The sequence below is a fragment of the Hemicordylus capensis genome, chromosome 4, assembly GCF_027244095.1.
Source record: "Hemicordylus capensis ecotype Gifberg chromosome 4, rHemCap1.1.pri, whole genome shotgun sequence".
Classification (NCBI taxonomy): Eukaryota; Metazoa; Chordata; class Lepidosauria; order Squamata; family Cordylidae; genus Hemicordylus; species Hemicordylus capensis.
The window spans coordinates 277,506,221-277,527,466 of record NC_069660.1 but is presented as its reverse complement, the minus strand read 5'-3'; the positions used below and the strand labels follow the sequence as shown (position 1 = coordinate 277,527,466).

Genomic DNA, 21,246 nt, shown 5'->3' with positions numbered 1-21,246 from the left:
TGCAGCGGCTGCGGAGGTAAGCACAGAATTCATTAACCCTTAAAGGTGCCTCCCGCCGCGGTCGCCCCCAGTGGGCCGCCATTGCCACCCAGCACTGGTGTGGGGGCAGCTGGGTGGCGCAGTGATTCTCAGTGAGTCAGGAAGTGACACTGTTGGAGATGAACTTCCAGTGCATCGACCTTTTGCACCAACTGGCCTAATGACCACTAGGGGCATTGGGAGTAGAGACAGTGAGTCAGGGTCTCCCTATCTGTCCCTACTCTATGACCCCTGAACTGACTCTGCAGCACTTCCTGTGCTGAGTCACAATCCTTCCTTTCCTCCTAGAGAGCAGATGGAAACATCTCTCTTTCTCCTTACCTATCCACTATGTAGTCCTTTAGATTAGAGATAGGTCTTTCCTGTCTAAGTGTATTTAACCAATAAATGTTTAGTGTTTAGTCACACAAGGATCTCCATGTCTTTTCTCTAAATAGCTGCAATATCCAAACCAGCCTCTGCTACCTACCCTGTAACTGGAGTGTGTGCTCATTCCTTAGTGCTCTGCTGTTTTACCTATTGTGGGTAAAAATCAACAACCTCTAACAGACACAGGGCACCCTGCGAAGCCTACATGGCTGCTGGGAGGATGCATGGGCATCTGGGGATGGTAGTACTGCTCAGAGCTTCTCCCATGGGAGAAAAATGCTCGGAATAGTTTTTTAATGGGATGGCCTATCTGGGGAGGACAAGATGAAGATGGGGGCCCCAACAAAAGCACATTTCTGACACTTTTCATAACCTAGACCCTACCCTGAATGAATGAATCACATCTGTATATTTTTCTTACAGTAGGCAGATCCAGATGAAGTTAGTGTCATGACTAAGCACCACTGACTAAATTAATCATGACTAACAAGACCCAGTCATTCTGGGTGGTATATAAATATCCTAAATAAATAAAAATAAATATATTTCAATAGCACCTAGTTTCCGACTAACTTTGTCTGGATCCTGCCAAGTACTTACTGCTTAGTAGCGCATGTAGTAAACTAATACAATTACTTCCAGTAATGTCATTTTTGAAGCTGGAGGTTTTTCAACGCTTATGGCAACTGGGTAGGATTTCTGGAATTGGACAGTTCTGTATCTATACGTGCACTTTAAATGAGTTGTGTTGGCATAATAAGCGAAGCAATCCAAACTATTCAATTCAAGCAATCATCATACTTGAACATGTTAATGCAATGCAGGGAAAGCAGGAGTAATGCAACAGGGACTATTTTTTCAGGATTAGGCAGAAGACAAAGAAGATGCCTCAGATATAATAGATCAAAGCTTACTTGTAAGAGAATGGCCAAAATAGCCACACCATCAGTTTTCCTCAAAGCATCACCAAAATTACTATACTTTGAATACCAGTGCACCAAATGAATCTGAAAACAAAGAAAACATTTTAGGTACCATCATGTGATACTCTGACAGTAGTGCATCAATCCATAACCAGAGGAACATAGGAAGCTGCCTTCTACCGAGTCAGACCATCTAGCTCAGTAATGACTACACCAAGTGGCGACACCTTCTCAAAGGTTGCAGGCAGGAATCTCTCTCTCATAGGAACAGTGACCAATGTACTTGAATTTATTTTATTTAACACATTTGTATACCACCCAAAACGCAAGTCTCCGGGCAGTTTACAACAAAACAATAAAAACAACAAATAAAAAGATTAAAACATCACAACAATTAAAATTTAAAATGTTAAAACTATTTAAAACACAATTAAAACAATATCGAATTAAAAGCCTGGGTGAACAAATGCGTCTTGACTGCCTTTTTAAAAGTTGTAAGAGATGGGGAGGCTTTTATTTCAGTAGGAAGTGTGTTCCAAAGCCTCGGGGCAGCAACGGAGAAGGCCCGTCCCTGAGTAGCCACCAGACAAGCCGGTGGCAACTGCAGACGAGCTTCTCCTGATGATCTCAATGGGCGGTGTGGTTCATAGTGAAGAAGGCATTCTCTTAAATACCCAGGGCCCAAGCTTTTTAGGGCTTTATAGGTTATAACCAAAACCCTGTATTTTGCCCGGAAACTTATCGGCAACCAGTGTAGATCTTTTAAGACAGGAGTGATATGGTCTAGAAGAGATAACATAATATACCTTGTTGATTCATATAAAATACACTCAAAATGCATAAATCTTAACTGTATTTTCAGCATAAATGCAAATATGAAGAAAGAATAATCCTAACAGTGGTTTCTAATTATTAACTAATTAATTACATTCATGCACCCATTACATAGACATGCATGCTAGCCCTGGAGATTGGTACAAGTCTTTTGCTCATCCTTCTTCCAGAACTTTGTAGGATGAAAAAGATTGGACACATGGGGAGGCAGCAATCTGCCACAAAAACATAGTACTAGGCAGACTTCTCGATCTCCATGCCCTTCCACTCTCCCACTCCTCAAGGTCTCTAAGGGGCTGGGCCACCTTCAGAAAGTTTAAAGGGGCTACCCACACAACCCACAACCCCCCGCATTTAGATTTTCCAAAGTCTGTCCTGCATCCTTGTGTACTATTAACAAGTGATCTTCATCTCATTCATCCATTCATTCGATTTATATACAGGAGAACCCTGTTACCCATGGAGGTTCTATTCCGCAGGGTGGGGGGCAGATAGTGAAACTGCAGATAACAGAGCATTAGGGCAATGGGAATTGTGGGTTTATTTTCCATCCGGAGACAGCGAAAAATGGGACAAAAAGGATGGAAAGTGGAGGAAATGTGTGTGTAGGGGTGTGTGTGTCCTACTGTGCTCTTTGTATTCCCAGCAGTCCAGCAAGGCTCCTGAAAAGTCCAAAATCACAGGATTTCCCCCCCTTTCTTTCCACAAAAATGAGCCACAAATGGCTTCTGTCCTCAAAATGGCAGGTAGAAATAACCTCGGAGGTCATTTCCACCCATCCCCGACCAGTGGAAATGTGGGTTTTAACCCTTTAATTGCTGAATTTTATCGCATATACAGAGGTTGAGTGGTAATTACCCAACCACAGATACGCGGAACCACGTTTGCCAAGTCCGTGATTAGTGAGATTTGCCTGTACCACCTTTCCCTAAAGTGGCTCTGGGCAGTTTACATTTAAATAAAAAAGACATAATAAAACAATTAAAATAAAAAACATTTACCCAGATTAAAATTAAAAACTAGACATCATTGAAAGCCAGGCTAAAAAGATGGGTCATTAAGGCTTTCCTGAAGACCTCCAAGGAATATAACCCTCTCATGTCCATGGGGGACACGTTCCACAATCTAGGAGTGACAACTGAGAAGGTATGATCTAGGTTGCCACCAGATAAACCTGTGGTACCCAAAGATGGAGCCCTCCTTATGTTATTAATGAGCAGTGGGGATCTTGTAGAGAAAGGCACTCTCTCATCTTGACCTTGATGGGGCTTTAAGAATGGAAACTACAAGAATGGAAACTACAAGACCTCTTTGTGGTCAAGGTTGATAAGCCTGTTCCTCTGCTGGCTATTTTCTGTGGATGGAGTTGCCCGGTATAGTTATTAGTTCTAAGAAGCCAAATATAAGGTCGAACACCTAGGTATTCCAAAAGGGACATTTCTTAAAAAGTATTTTCTGCAAACCTCCAAAGTTTTTGGCTCGTTTCAAATCCTTATTTAAACATCTTCACCCAAAGGAAGTACTGTATCTGTTCATCCACAAAGACACTGACTGCACTGGAATAGCCTTTATGACTCACAAAATGAGCCAAAAGAACTTCACTGAAGGTGAAGTCTCTTTGCTATTTAAAATGCAAAATCAAAGGCTCCCGATAGATAAAATACTGGGGGGAAATGATGATCAGCAAGGAACTGGTACAACTTTATCACCCAAGTTAGATGCTGACTTCCCTTCCCTGGAATGTTCCTCATTACTTATAAGGTTTGTTCTTGTGACCAGGAATAGGGTAAGAGAAACTTCCGACCCTGATTCAGGAGCTGGGTTTGCTCCTGATTGGCCATCATGACAATTCTACAAGCAAGTTCAGAGGAGGGGAAAATATGCATCTCGGAGCTGGGTAGGGAGGCAAGAGTCAGTGGTGAGCCCAGAACTTGTACCCAGTTCCAGAGTGGGGGGGGGGATAGCTCTCCCCACACCTCCCACCTCCATACCCAGTTCACAGATGATCAGTCTCCCCTTCTCCTACCTTGCTTGTAGAATTCTCACCATGGCCAATCCCGGTTCCCAAAACAGGTTCAGAAGCTTCTCTTACCCTACTCCCAGTCATGAGAACAAGCCTATAATGGCCATTAGAATGAACACTGGCTTACCTATAGTGCAGAGCCCCACCTATCCAAGAGCGGGGGGCATGTGCTTCTACTGTGTCTCTCCAAACTGCATCCTCGCTTCTACTGAGCTCGGAGAGGTTCCATTGCTACTAACGATTGTGTCATTACTGCAGCAACAAGAGAATAATGAGAGGCACGTTGAAACAGCAATGATGCAATCCTTCCTAGCAATGTAGCCTCTCGGAACTCAGTAGAAGCAGGGACGTGGTTTGGAAGGGCATGGAACACGTTCACACATACACCCGGCGCTTGGATTTTGGTGGGGCGCTACACTTTATGTAAGCCACTGCCCCTACAAGCTGCCAGCCTGACATGGCGACTTGCAAGTTACTACTGTGCTGTTTTTATCTGCCTGTGGGCTACCAATATGCAGCGAACAGCACAATAATATGCAGAGGTGTGGAAGATATTACAACATGGAGGGGTGATTTGCATCTCCTTGTCCCATAAGGACAGAGAGCACTGCAGACACAGCTGAATGCTACAGGTGTTGAAGGAATGAGAAACTACTACAGCACTGGGGTCTAAGGCAAGTGTTTCTGTGCACTGGATAAAATCTAGTATTAAAAAATCCCCCTTTTACACTGAGTAGAGGATACAAAGCCACCATGAAGCTAAATTCCCAAGAAGTAGCGTGCTGGGATGTTATTTTGTAGATATCCTCATTATACCACCTGCTTATTAATACTGCTAGTTCATGGTGTCCTTAGAGTGGTTCAAAACTGAGAGGGAAAGTAGAAATGAATTTAAGGACAGTATTTCCCTGGAAACTGAGCCTGGATTTCTGCTTTGGGAAGAAGAGAAGTAAGGGAACATTTCACACCATCTCCAGTACAAATACTCACCTCTCCTGCATACCTTTGTGCGTCCACAACATGCTCTGAGCCTTTGTCATCTGTAGAACCACAGTGAATGTTAAGCTGGCGCAGCCTGTAGATTCCCTGAAGTGGTCCGCCCCTTAGAACTGCAAGGAATAGCCTGTGTTAACAGAAAGCTTTTCTATGCCAAAACAAGGGACAAACTTGTCTGTAGTCTGAACCTTTTATTTAAGGGTGCCAAGGATACCTTGGAAATACAGATAATTTCAGAGAGGGCATCTAACGATCCAGGATGGCCACTTGCCTTTCTAAAGGAACTGAGTACAGTAACAGCACTACTATTCCTAAACACAGATAGTGCATGGGCCAGCAGGGGTGATTGGTACCATCTGGTGGGACAAATGTTCACTCTGATTTTCAACAGGGTCTGCACCACTGGATATGGAAAGGACTGCAATACTTTCAGCTTTCAGTGTGTTATGTTTTTATTGCCCTGGCCATTTGCCATGGTGTTTTAAATGCTTTTTGAAGTTCTAAAAATACATAAAATTAAATGTATTAATACATTTAAAAATACATTAATACAGACATAAAATACATAAAAATACATTAAACACAGCCTGTTTTAAAGTGACTCAGAGGGGCTGTATACATGAGGAAGAAATTTTCTTTTTTGCTCTGGGATTGTAATTTTTGACTAATTTGACTTTCTGCCACTGTAACCTGTGATGGAAAGCAACAGGTTATGGCTTGGTTTTATTAATCTGAAAAACGTCAACAAAAAGGACATTTTAATAAAACACATCAAGGAAGATTGGGAATGAGGTTGCAAGGGAATCATGGCATCTCCCTCCTTTCCCTAGCTGGATCCCATGTGCACAGGTAAAGTTATAGTTTTCTCAGACTATGCCACTGAAAAATACAGTCAGGACTGTTTCCCCATATACTGTACAAAAAATCTTGCACATGGAAAACTAGAACATTCAGGGGAAGGCTAACCTAGGTTTAGAGACAACTGCAGGTTTTCATGGGGCCCTCAGCAAAATATCTTACATGGACCTCCCCATCTGCCTTTGTGGACCTCTTGAGAGTGGCTCCATCGCTACTCCATGAGGGCTCTGGGCACAGAGGAGGCTTCAGGGATCAGCAGTGTGTGGGCCCTTGTGAGGACCATGGGCCTTTGGCCTGCTCTCTGTTGCCCACCCTGAGGCTGGACTTGGCTAGGATGCTGGTGACCTTCTCCCTGACAGGTCAGCTTTCCCATGGGAATGCCCATCTGCATTGTGAAGTGATACAGTCCAAGGGCTTATACTATGCATTTTTATTAATTTATATATAACGCCTTCAGGCTGGCTCTCAAACACCCATAACCAGAAATGCTTGGTCACTGTATTTTGCCAGTTTTAGGACTCACTGAATATGAGGCTTGAGACCAAAGTACTGTAGATTACAACCAGGAACAGGCAGGCAGTCTTGCTTGAGAACTGTAGTAACTCACACTTGTTACTTGCGAGTTAGTTACCTGTCATTTGTTAGCATCAAGTACTGCTGGGCCTTGGCCAAAAATGCACACACAACCCTGTCTTTGGACTAAAACAAATAATGAACGATAATGGCAAGAAAGGCAACTGTGGTGCATAAACAGACCTTTCACATCATAAGAAAGACTTTTGAAGTTTCTTCTTTTTAAAGAGATAAATAATTAATAATTATGGTCTCATAACTTACACCAACATCATAACAGTATAGTTAAACACTATTACTCCTTTCTCTAATCAGACGACAACTCCTTTCTCTACACACTTTTAATTACATAAAAATCTAATTTATTGAGACAGTATGGTCCATCTTAGCTCCATATTAAAGCTATTCTCATGACCCAGAGAAATCGAAAACTGCAAGTGTGTGCGCATGTTTTCCCTCCTCCCTAACACTCCTAATTGCTGAAATATCTTATGTCTCAAACACAAAGAGAATGTATGTGATGAGGTATGGGATAAACCGTAAGTAGTAAGCTATTTGCGTGAAGGATTCCCTCTGTTGCTGAAACAATTTCAACCACACCAGTGAAACCCAAAATCTGAGTGGTGAGAAATCACCGGAGCCACAAGGGGGAGCTGTTTTATGCAAATAGCAGCCCACACAGTTAGGAAGCTGAACATCCCCTCCCATCTCAAATGGGCCAGAGCTTCTCTCAGTGTATACTACTCATTCACATATTTATTTTACATCATCATCAGATCTCATGAATAGTAACTACTAAGGCTGTGAAAAACTTCAGGGACTGAATCAGGGCCAAACTGAAGTAGGTTTAACCCAAACGGAGCCACCACCCGAGTCTGATTCGGTTCAGATTCCCTCCCATAGAACACACATACGTGGGGGGGGGGGGGGGCATTCGTTTTTTCATCTTTCAGCTGCTACTGTTGACAAAGATGTAGTGGCTTCAGTGGCTTCCCTGGTCAAAAGGACTCTGGGAAGAGAGTTATTTTCTTCTTCCTGCAGGCCTGGAAATGGCACAGGGTTTCTTGGCAATGTTAGCCTTTCCAGTGGTGGCAGCAATGGTCTCCCCTGTCTCCAGGACACTCAGTAAATACAGACAGGGTTGTGCATTTGAGTGGCCATTCTGATTCAAACTGACCGGTCGAATTGACCAAGTGAAACACTGACAGCCTCAGATCCGCAGCATGCCTCATTCACACAACCCTAGTAACGAACGACCATATTTCGCTGCCTCTCGTTGTGCTACAGGACCACAGCCTGAACATATTCATACATCATTTTCCTCCCAAAAGTCCAGGGAGAGAGAGAAAGTTATTAGTGCAGACAAGAGGTGCACCGAGGTAATCTTGGAGCCTGGGTCTAAAAGCCTTTGGAGACACACACACACACACACACTCCCCACTGCAAGTAAAGCGCCGTTCCCTACACACACAGTGACACGCACAGTATTTTTAACACATGGCTTCTTGAGGGTGCAAACAGCAACTAAACTCACAAGAATGTGAGAATATTAAAAAGATACTAGCTGACCGGGCACAGAGCATCTGCACCCCTAGTTCTCCACCACCTCGTCCCACCGGCCGCCTCCTCAGGCCAGCGTGGCTTTGCCCGCTGGCCAGCTGCCTCCTCTGTGCCCGGGCTCCATCCCAGCCTGGAACTCTCACGAGTGGTGCTGCCACTCTCACGAGAGTTCCGGCACGCATCTCCACGCATCCCAAGCGGCATGTCTACGGGAATTAATTATATAGCTATTTGTGCAAATATGCATTCGCAGAAACATTTTAACATGCAAATTAACATATTCCCATCCCACATGTTTCTTTCCCCACCCTCACCCCCCGTCTCTAAAGCTGAGGTCATGTTCGGCCGCCCGGTGCAGGTTGCAGTCACGCTCGGCCACCCAGCACAGTAACTAAAGAGGTCGGGGGGGCAGGGGGTACGGAGGCCCTGGAATTCCAGGGGTAAGAAAACCTCTGGTGCAGCCTGACATTCCAAAAACTTCCAATCTCCTCTCCATGTGGTTTAATGCCTCCTGGTCCTGGAGGCTTTACAGACAGGGCTTCTACCCCGAATCTCCTTCGGGAGAGTGTGTGTGTGTTCACACACCAGCCAAACCTACCCCAAAGTCTCTTCAAGATCCTTGGACCCACTCCACATGCAAGTCGGGCTTTGCCTTGCGAATTCTAGTTTATCTCGGCATATGTCCAGGTTTTTAAAATGCTGGTTTTAAGCTACTTTTTCTGAAAGTAGGGAGCGGCTACTTTTTCTGCAAATCATACCAAATGCTGCCTCCCATGGCTCCCCAAGCACATTCGTCCCCTGCCCTTACCTGGCTGCTGTTCCTGTGTGCCGCACAGGCTGCAAGACAGAGTACTGCTTAGTAGCTGCAGCAGCAACAGGCAGCCTTGCAGCCACCCAGCTGTGGTGACAGCAGCAGCATTTGGCTCAGGCGAAGGGCTCAGTGGCTGCAGTACCTCTTCTCCTTTGCTCCGTTTTTTATTTATTTGTTTATTTATTTTTATTTTATTTATTTATACCCCGCCCAAACCTACATCTCTGGGCGGCTAACAACAATTAAAACACATATAAAAGTTAAAACAGTTCAACATATAACAACACATATAAAAGTTAAAACAATACAATAATTTAAAAGGCATAAAATGAAACAAACAGTATTTATAATTAAAAACCTGAGAAAGCTTGGGTAAAAAAAGGGGTTTTCAAATGTTTTTTAAAAATAGCCAGAGATGGGAAGGATCGTAACTCAGCAGGGAGCGCATTCCACCATCTTGGGGCAGCAGCCGAGAAGGCCTGTCTCTGTGTGACCACCAAAGTTAGTTAGTTCTTTTATTGCAGCCATAGGCCAAACAGACCACCAAACGAGCTGGCGGTAACTGGAGACGGACCTCCTCAGATGACCTCAATGGGCAGTGGGATTCGTAGCAAAGAAGACGCTCTCTTAAAGACCTAAGCCTTTTAGGGCTTTATAAGTTATAACTAGCACTTTGTACTTTGCCCAGAAACCTATCGGCAGCCAGTGTAACTCCATCAGCAAAGGAGTAATGTGGTCTCTCCGAGATGACCCAGAGACCAACCTGGCTGCCGCATTCTGAACCAACTGTTTAAAGAGAGGAGAAGATGGGAGAGGAAGCAGAGAGATAAGGAGGGATTTCTGATCATAGAGTTGGGTTAGAATGGTGCTGTTCATAGAGTTGGGCTGGATTGGTACCACCTCTAGCTCTGTGGTGCTGCCAGCCACAGCAGAGGTAAGTAAGTAGGGGTGATGGCTCTAAACTACTGCTCCTCCAAATTCACTACCTGATGTGATTCACTTCACTCAGCTGTATGCATAGCAGGACCAGCAGATAGTGAGGGAGAAAGGGAACAAGTATACTAGTGTTTTTGTGACAAGAAAGTTTTTGTTAGAGGACCATAGAGTATGGGGTCATGTGGTGTGTGGAACAACATTTTGCTCTTCCACATTGTGTAGTTTCTTTGTTAATAAAATGGACTAGTTAGATTCCCATCTTGATATATAACAGCTCATAGAACAGTCCAACAAACCTATAAAATTAACATTTCAGTTCTCCCTAATTACACTCAGGACACTACTAGATGCAATGCTGGGAAATTCATTAGCAGATCTCTCACAGGTTGTTTTAATAACAACCTTCAGGAAGCCCAAATGCACCGAGGACTGTGGTGTTGAATAGGGGGCAGGATTAAACCCAGGGGTGCAGCAGCTATAATTGAACGGGGGGGGGATATGGGGACGGGGCCCACTGGCTGGGAAAACGCCTGCTTTTCACTCCCCCCGTGCCGTGGCAACCATATTTGCATAGCAAAATAGAAAGCATACTGACAATGTTATTTTTCACTATGTCCATTTAGTTCTTCTGCATCAAAGATGGGGGCGATAGAGAAGAAGGTAGGGGGCCCAGAGGCCCATCTTCACTTCCTGCCCCAGGGCCCATTTCACGCTTGCTACAAGTCACCTTAAGTGGCGCAGTGGAGAAATGCTTGACTAACAAGCAGAAGGTTGCCGGTTCAAATCCCCACTGGTACTATATCAGGCAGCAGCGATATCGGAAGATGCTAAAATAATAATAATAGTAATAATAGAGACACTAGATCGTAAGACCAGGAAAATAATGACCATCAGTCATGCTCTGCACCCCCGCAGTGATGTAGATAGGCTCTACCTCCCTCGCAGCTCAGGTGGAAGAGGAATGCTGCAAGTCCATCAAACAGTAGAGGAGGAGAAAAGAGGCCTTGAAGAATATATCAAGGACAGCGAAGAAGATGCACTTCAAATGGTCAATAACGCGAAACTATTCAACACCAATGAAACAAAGCAGGCCTACAAGAAAGAACAAGTCAAGAACCGAGCAGAAAAATGGAAAAAGAACCCACTACATGGTCAATATTTGCACAATATAAGTGGAAAATCAGACATCACCAAGACCTGGCAATGGCTTAAGAATGGCAACTTGAAGAAAGAAACAGACGGTTTAATACTGGCTGCACAAGAACAGGCACTAAGAACAAATGCAATAAGAGCAAAAGTCGAAAAATCCACCACAAACAGCAAGTGCCGCCTTTGTAAAGAAGCAGATGAAACCGTGGACCACCTAATCAGCTGTTGTCAAAAGATCGCACAGACTGACTACAAACAAAGGCATGACAAAGTAGCAGGGATTATACACTGGAACATCTGCAAAAAATACAAGCTACCTGTAGCCAAGAATTGGTGGGACCATAAAATTGAAAAAGTTGTAGAAAATGAAGATTTAAAAATATTATGGGACTTCCGACTACAAACAGACAAACATCTGCCACACAATACACCAGGAGAAGAAAAACAAGTGAAAATAATCGACATAGCAATACCAGGGGATAGCAGAATAGAAGAAAAAGAAATAGAAAAAATCACCAAATACAAAGATCTACAAATTGAAATTGAAAGGCTGTGGCAGGAAAAGACCAAAATAATCCCAATGGTCATTGGCGCCCTGGGTGCAGTTCCAAAAGACCTTGAAGAGCACCTCAACACGATAGGGGCCACAGAAATCACCATCAGCCAATTACAAAAAGCAACATTACTGGGAACAGCCTATATTCTGCGACGATATCTATAACAATTGACAATAAAATTCTGGCATCCCAGGTCCTTGGGAAGGACTCGATGTCTGGATAAAACAAACCAGTCAATAACACCTGTCTGACTGTGTAAACAAGATAATAATAATAATTAAATTTCTATACTGCCCTTCAAAAAATGGCTCAGGGCGGTTTACATGCAGAAATAATAAATAAATAAGATGGATGTCATCATCCATACTGTGTGGGCATCATCTCATACTGTGTGGGAGGAGGCAATGGTAAACCCCTCCTGTATTCTACCAAAGAAAACCACAGGGAGTCAAAAGTGATGGCACACTTTACCTTACACCCTGATTAACTATTTTCCCCCTGAAAATCCCTCCACCCAAAGTTGCTGTTTCCGTCTTATGGTATCTGTATGTTTGCCCTGTGGGACAATTAGCAGCTGCAAGGAAGAGCACAGGGAACAGGGAGGGAGGGAGCACAGTTCTCTCCACTCCCAGCAGAACCTGCCCCAGCTGCTTTAGAGCAATGCTTCTCTATCATACCAGCTGTAGCAGGGGTGGCCTTTCCATGAGGTGAGGTGAAGTGTCACCTCAGGCAATTGGGGAGTGCACAGAACCAGGTTTGGCGATTCAGTTCTAATTCAAACCAAGCCACCAGTCCACGAGCCGGTTCAGTTGAACCGGCTGCCGGTCCAATCAGTTCAGTCGAATCGTTTCAACCCAGTTCAAGGGCTAGTCTTGTGAAGAGGAATCCAGTGAGGATTCCCCTTTACAAGCAAAGCAGAATCCTGCCTTTAAAAGACTTCTAAGGACAGCTGGGGTGGTGGCGAGAGGACACCTTATTGGCTTCTGCTTCGACTCCTCTAAACCCTTCCAGCACTCCCCTCCCACACAACAACGCAAGCTGTTGGTGGCCCGCATTGCTGGGGGGAGAACTGGAAGGGTTTAGAGGAGCCAAAGCAGAAGCCAGTAAGTCTGAAAAGCCTCACCTGTTGAGAGACTTATAATGACAGGTGATAATCCAGAGGATTATGTACATCACCTAGAGAAAGAGATATCAGCCAGTATAAGAACATAAGAACAGCTCTGCTGGATCAGACCAAAGACCTATCTAGTCCAGCATCCTGATTCACACAGTGGCCCACCAGATGCCTCTGGGAAGCCCTCAAGCCAGAGACGAGGGCAGGCCCCCTCTCCTGCCACTGTTCCCCTGCAACTAGTATCGAAGGCATAGTGCCTCTGAGGCCACAGGTAGCCAAAACTCCAGATGTGGCTGCACCATCAATTTGTATAAGGGCACTATAATATTAGCATTTTTATTTTCAGTCCCCTTCCTAATGAGCTCTAGCATGGAATTGGCCTTTTTCTCAGCTGCCGCACACTGAGTCAATGCTTTCAATGAGCTGTCCAGCATGACCTCAAGATCTCTCTCCTGGTTAGTCACTGACAGCTCAGACCACATCAGTGTATATGTGAAGCTGGGGTATATAAATATGATAGATAGATAGATAGATAGATAGATAGATAGATAGATAGATAGGGGAGAGAGAGAGAGAGAGAGAGAGAGAGAGAGAGAGAGAGAGAGAGAGAGAGAGTAGTGAGACCCACTCCTCCACAAGAAACAAAATGATAGCTTTGCAATGTTTTATGATACAGTATAGTACATGTCAATAATAATGTATTAATGGGTCCAGAAGTAGCTACCTAATGGCGCAGTGGGGAAATGACTTTATTAACAAGCCAGAGGCTGCCGGTTCGAATCCCCGCTGGTATGTTTCCCAGACTATGGGAAACACCTATATCGGGCAGCAGCGATATAGGAAAGATACTGAAAGGCATCATCTCATACTGCGTGGGAGATGGCAATGGAAAAACCCCTCCTACCAAAGACAACCACAGGGCTTTGTGGTTGCCAGGAGTCGACACTGACTTGACGGCACACTTTACCTTTAATGGGTCCAGAAATAAATAAGCATTAATTCAGCAGACTGTTTTGGCACATTCTTTGTCATTATGGTCAATAAGGTCAGCTATGTGGTTTTGACAATGTGTAATTATATGAGGTTGTTCACATGACTCGCAGGCGGGGTGGCGGGCAGGAAGGCTGGTTAAGCTTACCTTCCCCCCAAATAAGTACTCGCTCCCTAAACCTCAGCTAGCAGCCGGGCTAAGAAGCCGAGCTAGGCAATGCTAGGCCCGACTTCAGCAGTTCTCACGCACAACCTAACCCAGTTAGGCTGCACGTGAGAACAGCCTCTATGGCTTGCTTTTTCAAGGAGGACATTTTCCCTTGAATGCAATGCTACTTTTCATATGTGAAAACAACTGCTGGTGGATAGAAGGCTCTTCCTGCATACAGAGAAGGGGTTGATGTCATCTGCAAAGAGGGCCCAGGTGCTGGGTTAACATTCTGATACGGCATTGTGCAAGCAGACTTCATTCCTGACTTATAATGCCCTGCCCCACTGTTCTAACCCTAGGCCTCTTGGGATACCAACCTCGTCTTTATTTGCAGCCTAAAAAAGGAAAAGAGCCCATGTCTCCAGAGGTAGAAAGCTGATAACCCCATGTACCATGGCAATCCCGGAGGACCTTTGTTTGAATAACACTCAAGGCCTGTGAGCTCCAGCAACAGCATGGAATTTCAAAGTTAATGCTAACACAGATCTTAAATCCATTTGTGCCAAAGGACTGCTGGTCTCTTGTCAGTGATTGATATTGTATGTGCTGGAATACCCAAGGATAAAAGATGTGTTAAGCACGGGGCGGAAGGCTTAGCGTTGACTCTCCTTTCTTTAGTTGGCACAGGGATGCCTTCCCGTCCCTCCATTTCAGCTGTGCAATTCTTCTCATTCTGATTGGTGTGCAGATGCACCAATACAAAAATAAATCACCATCAACAAAATGCAGTTATGTAAAGGTCTGAGCGAGCTATATGAAGGATGGATCAGTGCTGTCATGACCATATGACAAATGAGGACACAAAGATCCAGTGAGACAAAAGACACAATCCTGGCTTCCATACTGGAACAGAAGAATCCCCGCAAGGATGAACGTTGTATTTTAAACAGCCAAATCCTAGGGCTTGCTACTCCAACACATGTGCCAAAGATAGGGCACAACAGTAGCTACAGTGAGAGAACATCCCACAACGTGAATGTTACATCAGCGCTGCAGCAACATCACAAAAACATTGCAAAGAGATCTGTTGTTGCGAACATGCAAGGTTCTAATCTTTAAACATCTGAATTGCTTTCATCCCACTGAAAGCAATTACCCAAAGCATCCCTTGAGTAACTTAACAGGTATGATTTTTTTAAAAAAAACCACCACATAAAAGCCATTTAACTCATTCTAGGCTGTGACATTAAGGTCCCAAAGTACACTTTACATGGGAACTCTATGTATCAATCACCCAACATTTTTCTTAACTGAAAAGCACCCTTAGGGGCTGCCATTAGGAGTGAAGAAAGGAGCGTCTTTTCCTTGCTCAAGAATTTGTCTGCTTAAAATTTCGCCTCCCATCTGCTTCCCCACCAATGGGAAAAAAGGATAGTGAGTCTTCATATCTTTTTCCCCAAAGGGAGAAGGGCATCTTGGAATAAAATTCCACTGAAATCAATGAGACATATTTCAACATCCATGTGTTCGGGACTGTGGCTTCAGTTATTGGCACTAAACTAGCATACATGGAGGAGGGTTATCATACCTGAAGCGGTCTGCAAATTCAAGACATATAGTTCAACACTTAGTAATGTAATACTTGGTCTGGTCCCAGTAGCATGACTGAACAGTGCTGGCTCCATAGCTTTACTAATATTGCATTTGGAGCATGGAACTCATGGATCTCAAGTTGACCTCCAGAATGCTCAGATTTCACCATGGTGAGATCCATAAGCTTTTGCAACAGTATATTAGAAACTGAGATTTAGATACATGGGTTGCACATGCATTTAAACCAACTTAAGAACATAGGAAGCTGCCATATACTGAGTCAGACGATTGGTCCATCTTGTTCAGTATTGTCTACACAGACTGGCAGCGGCTTCTCCAAGGTTGCAGGCAGGAGTCTCTCTCAGCACTATCTTGGAGATGCTAGGGAGGGTACTTGGAAAATTATGCATGCATGTGCTCTTCCCAGAAATGCCCCATCCCCTAAGGGGAATGTTTACACTGTTCACACATGTAGTCTTCCATTCATATGCAACCAGGAACTGTGTGTGCTCCCAATTTTCAGTTGTGTGGTAGCAAGGTAGGAGGAAAGCCTGGGTAGAAGTGATTTTGTGGAAGCAAGGAAGGAGGAAAACCTCAGTCCCACACCATCACTTCTACCCAGTTTTTCCTCCTACTTGTTTCCTGAAAACTGAACGTTGGGATGCCAAAGTGTAGAACACAGTTTTTGATTGTGTGAATGTCCTCAATATCACAGATCTCTGGCCATTGTGTTGGCATGGGGACCAATCCTGACCACTATCATTCAAAATATTTTTAATTTCCCTTTGGCTTTAGGTTTCATTGTGCAGAAATGTTACAGGCCTAATTATGTAGTTCTTTAAAAAAAAAAAAAAAGCACCAGCCGACAGGAGCCTTACTAAAGTTAGATCGGCACTACATACCTTTGAGCTTACATTCTGGTTTTGAATACCAAAGGCTTGTGTCTGAAATGTACCCCTGTTGGAGGAAACAGTACCTTGCCGCCAGTTCTGTTTTAACCATTTGTATTCAGGCATGTGGACCTGAATGCAAAATATTCAAGATGCCTGAATATTTGTGTCAGATCCGAAAATAGCATATGTGCAAAATTTGGCTCAGAAACAGGATATAGGAAAAGCTTCCAGCACAGTTTTATTGGACTGGAATTCAAAGCAGTGCCCATTAAACAGAAAGCAGAGTAGGCTGCACCAACCCAAATCCATAACTGCTTATACAAATGCATTGGGAACATCCAAGACATTTCAAGTTGAATTCTTCTTCAAATACAGCATGATTTGTCCCCTTAGCTAAGCAGGGTCCTCCCTGGTTGCGTATGAAGGGAGACTAGAAGTGTGAGCACTGTAAGAAATTCCCCTTAGGGGATGGAGTTGCTCTGGGAAGAGCAGAAGGTTCCAAGTTCCCTCCCTCCAAGATAGGGCTGAGAGAGATTCCTGCCTGCAACCTTGGAGAAGCCTCTGCCAGTAGACAATATTGAGTTAGATGGACCAATAGTCTGACTCAGTATATGGCAGCTTCCTGTGTTCCTATGTTCTAGTCTTTTTGTTTTGTCTGTTGGAAGAGAAGAGTAAAATTCCCTGAGGAAGATTGATTGCCCAGAGGTGGGCAAACCTGGCCCTCCAATTTATTGTGGCTGGGGGTGATGGGAGTTGTAGTTCAAGAACACCTGGAGGGCCAGGTCTGCCCATCCCTAGCTTAGCCCAAGATACTCTAGATGCTCTCTCACACAAAAAACTCTTACCAGTACCTATGTACCTACAATATCATTGTCAAAGACATGGTCAGACTTCTAGGGCTAACGTTTGTTCTCTGCATTTCCATGCAGCCTTGGAGTAGTGGGCAGTCACACTTCTGCATAGGATCTGCAAAGGATCTGCAAGTGTGCATAGGACACAGGGCCATACACTGACTAGGAATACGTCTATCCTGTCTTTGCTGCATGAGCAGCATGTCATTGTGTGCTATTCTTACCTGCCTTAAAAAGATATTTTGGACCAAAAGCTTTGGAATGGCACCATTTTCATAACAATATCACATAGTTTAATTAGATGACTAGCTTTACCCGTGCAGAGCATCTGCGCACTAGTACTTGATTGCTCCCTTCACCCCCTGCCACAGCCCAGCTCACCTCAGAGATCTCCCCACCCTCACCTGAGCCACACTCCTGCTCCTCCTCCTCCATCCCATTGCTTCCATCCCCCTCACTCCTCTTGATCACTCCTCCATCACTTTACTCCATCCCCCTCACCCCTCTTGGTCACAGCTGCAGCGTTGCTGGTGCCTATTGGCCAAGCTGCAGCCCCCTATCCCCAGAGACCTCCCCACCCTCATCCGAGCCCTGCTCCTGCTTTACCGCAGAGGAGCAGCAGCAGCGGTTGACTGGGCCCTTCCTTGCTGCTGCCACCACCATGGCCGCTCATTCCCCTCAGGCCGCTGACAGAGCCAACAAAACCGAAACACTCTTAACAAAAAGGGCTGATTAAACCCAAACTTACCTGAGCGATCAAAAGTGTCATCAAACGTAATTCGGCACATTTTCCCAGTGTTTATGATATGCTTAGATGCACCTGGATCATAACCGGTAAACCAAGGCAGTAGAATGGGATCTTTGTAGACATCCTTGGTAAGGATCGCAATAGGTGACTGATTACTCCCTTTGGCAAATGGGTAGGTTTCATGCCAGCGGTCAGGCCCTAAGAGAAAGAACCCAGGGGAGTCATGTTCTGAAAAGACGCAAAGGTTTCCAAACATCTCCAAACATCGCAGGACAAATTGCTTCCATGTTGACCTAGTACTGGCTGTCAGACAGCAGCAAACAATGGAGTATTTGAATGGACTGTGCCCTTAGGTGTAAAAGAAAAGAGTGCTTCACACACACACAAAAACCTGTCTCCTGCCCCCAGAAGACTTACTTGAATCTTTTTCGGGTAAATATTTTTAAGAGTTCATCATTTTTAGGCTGCTTAATACTTCTAGGTGGGAGAAGTCAGTCTGGTTTCTGGATAGAAGGGTGTGCTATCAGGTCTAGGGACTTCCTTAATATTATGCATTATTTATACAACCCCCATTCATGTAAATAGCAGAGAATATGATGAATTCTGTTCCCTGCTAATATAGCATACATGCAGAAATTCTAGGCAACGGTTTCTAGAATTAGAGATGTCACAGCTCAAGCTTTCCTTAAAGCCATTTTGTCAGATTGGAAAACCCAGTTGCTTAGATTTCAGTGGACATAAATGGCCCCTTGCTCATGCATCTGCACATGCTCTGGGGAACTATTTTTAGTGATACCCCATAAGAACATAACAACATAAGAACAGCCTTGCTGATCAGACGAAATCTGATCCAGTCTAGCATTCTGTTTTCCGCAGTGGCCAACTAGGCACCTCTGGGAAGCCCAGAAGCAGGACATGAACGCAACTGGTCTCTCTTGTTATTACTACCCTGCAACTGGTATTCTGAGGCTTCCTGCCTTGGAACCTGGAGGTGCCATGTAGCCATCACGATGAAAAGCCATTCAATAAACTTGCATTTGTCTAATCCTTTTAAAACCAATCTAAGCTAGTGTCTGTCACCATCTTGTGGTAGTGCATTCCACAGATTAATTATGCTCCTTGTAAAGAAGAACTTCCTTTTGTCTGTCATGATTTTTCTGCCATCAGTTTCTTGAATGACTCAGGGTTCTCATGTTATGGGAGAAAAACATCTCTCTATTCACTTTTCAGTTGCGAACCCTTTTGGGGAAAGGATCCTTTTGTTCCTTTTGCTATACAAACCACTTTGAGAACTTTTCTCAAAGTTGAACAGCAGCGTGTGAATATCTTTAATAATAATAACAAATGTTAGGCACACCACTTATAATTTTATAGTCCTCTATCATGTCCTACCCTTAATCACCTCTCCCCCCGCTAAAGTCCCCCAAACTGTAGCCTTTCGTTTCAGAAAAGTGTTCCAGCCCTCTGATTATTTTGGGGTTGCCCTTTTCCAGTGGCTCTCTAGGGACTCAGGCAAAGGTTTTTTTCCCAGCACCTGCTACTGGAAAGCTTTGTTAAGGGTGATGTATTTGTTGTCTGACGCCACAAATTGCAGCATCCTTGCTGAAGCCAAACTGGTTCGGGTCTATCCAGCTCCTGGATAGGAAACCGAAAGAAAAATATAAACAAGTATAAATAAATAAAAAGTTAAAAAAGAGAAACTCACTGCTGTACTATCCCTACCAAATTAAGCCAAAGATATGGTTGCTACCAGGAAAAGGTTAGGTTTGCCGAGTCCTAAAAGCAATGGTGTTAGCATGGTGTAGTGGTTAGGATGTGAAACTAGGACCTAGAAGACCTGAGTTCAAATCCCCATTAAGCCATGAAACTCACTGGGTGACTCTGGGACAGTCTAACCTACCTCACAGGGTTGTTGTGGGGGTATATAGAACCATATACACAGCAGTGACTGGGCAACTTGGAAGAAAAACAAGCTATATCATGTAAACAATGATGCCACCATAAACATGTTAGTCTTCAACACAATACCCTTTGTGGATGCTATGCCAGCAAAACCTCTCCCTTATCAAATGCACACCCAATTTTAACACATAACACAAAAGAAAAGTCAGTCAAGAAGAGAACATGCAGGTTTGTGGATCTGGCGTCAGGCACGCTGGGCAGCCGCTTATGAAATAGGCGGCCGCCTGCAGGCAGCTGCCAGTACGAGAACGGACTGCTCACTTTAACAAAGAATAGAAGGCTGCTCTTCTTGGGGACGATCATGGGATGGAGGAGCTATGATGGTGTCCTACCAGCCTCCATCCCCTCCCGCTTCGTGGGGCTCATAGCAGGGGGCCTGGGGTCGGCGGCGGGCACAGTGGGATACCACAAAGCTCCTCGCGGGGGGTGGAAGGCCCCCACTCACTCACCGTTTTCCTTGGCATATCCCCACGGTGCATGGCTCATAGTCTCAGTCGCAACAGTGTGTGCTTTGGCTTCTCTGGCTGGGTTCGGCACCAGAAAGGGCGGCCTCGATGGTGCGACTCTTCAGGGCCATTTATAGGGCTCGGCCAACCCCCAACCCCCGGAGTCCGGCAAAGAGAGGCGGGGGGACGAGGAGAAAGGGGCGACTTATCGCCAGAGGTACACGAGGGCGGGGGCGCGGAGGGAGGAGCCACGGGCAGATCCCTCGAAGGCTTCGCCGGTTCTGCCTCTCTCTTGCGGAGAGCGACGACAGGGCTGGGTTGGCAGCGGGTCTTCTTCTCTGCGCCCGGGAAATCCCAGATGGAGGCAGTCGGGTCCCCCAGGGCTGCCTGCTTATTGTTAGAAAAGCTTGCGAGGCTGTAAACAGACAGACGGTCCTAGCAGTCGTCGTTGCTCTTCTGCCTCTATTCAGAAACGTTTGGGAACTGCAAGGGAATGGAATGAGCTTTCTTTCTTTCTTTCTTTCTTTCTTTCTTTCTTTCTTTCTTTCTTTCTTTCAGCTATATGATGTGGACAGAACAAAATGCATAACCCCAAAGACAACTATAATAATAATAATAATAATAATAATAATAATAATAATAATAATAATAATAATACAATTTCTATACCGCCCTTCCAAAAATGGCTCAGGGCGGTTTACAAAGAGAAATAACAAATAAGATGGATCCCTGTCCCCAAAGGGCTCACATTCTAAAAAGAAACTTAAGACACACACCAGCAACAGTCACTGGAAGTACTGTGCTGGGGGTGGATAGGGCCAGTTACTCTCCCCCTGCTAAATAAAGAGATTTATCACTAAACTATGTATC

General features: G+C 44.7%; 1 protein-coding gene across 1 annotated transcript in view; it reads right to left on the bottom strand.

Annotated features, from left to right (window-relative positions):
- Positions 1-20,660, bottom strand: part of LOC128325136 (carbonic anhydrase 3-like) — a 29,455-nt gene extending 8,795 nt beyond the window's left edge. The window contains exons 1-4 of the mRNA XM_053250620.1: positions 20,380-20,660; positions 17,969-18,166; positions 5,179-5,297; positions 1,323-1,415 (exon numbers count right to left, since the gene is read on the bottom strand). Coding sequence (XP_053106595.1) covers positions 1,323-1,415; positions 5,179-5,297; positions 17,969-18,166; positions 20,380-20,416 — 447 coding nt within the window. The 5' untranslated portion in view covers positions 20,417-20,660. The remainder of the gene's footprint in view (positions 1-1,322; positions 1,416-5,178; positions 5,298-17,968; positions 18,167-20,379) is intronic.
- Between the last annotated feature and the right edge of the window lie 586 nt (positions 20,661-21,246).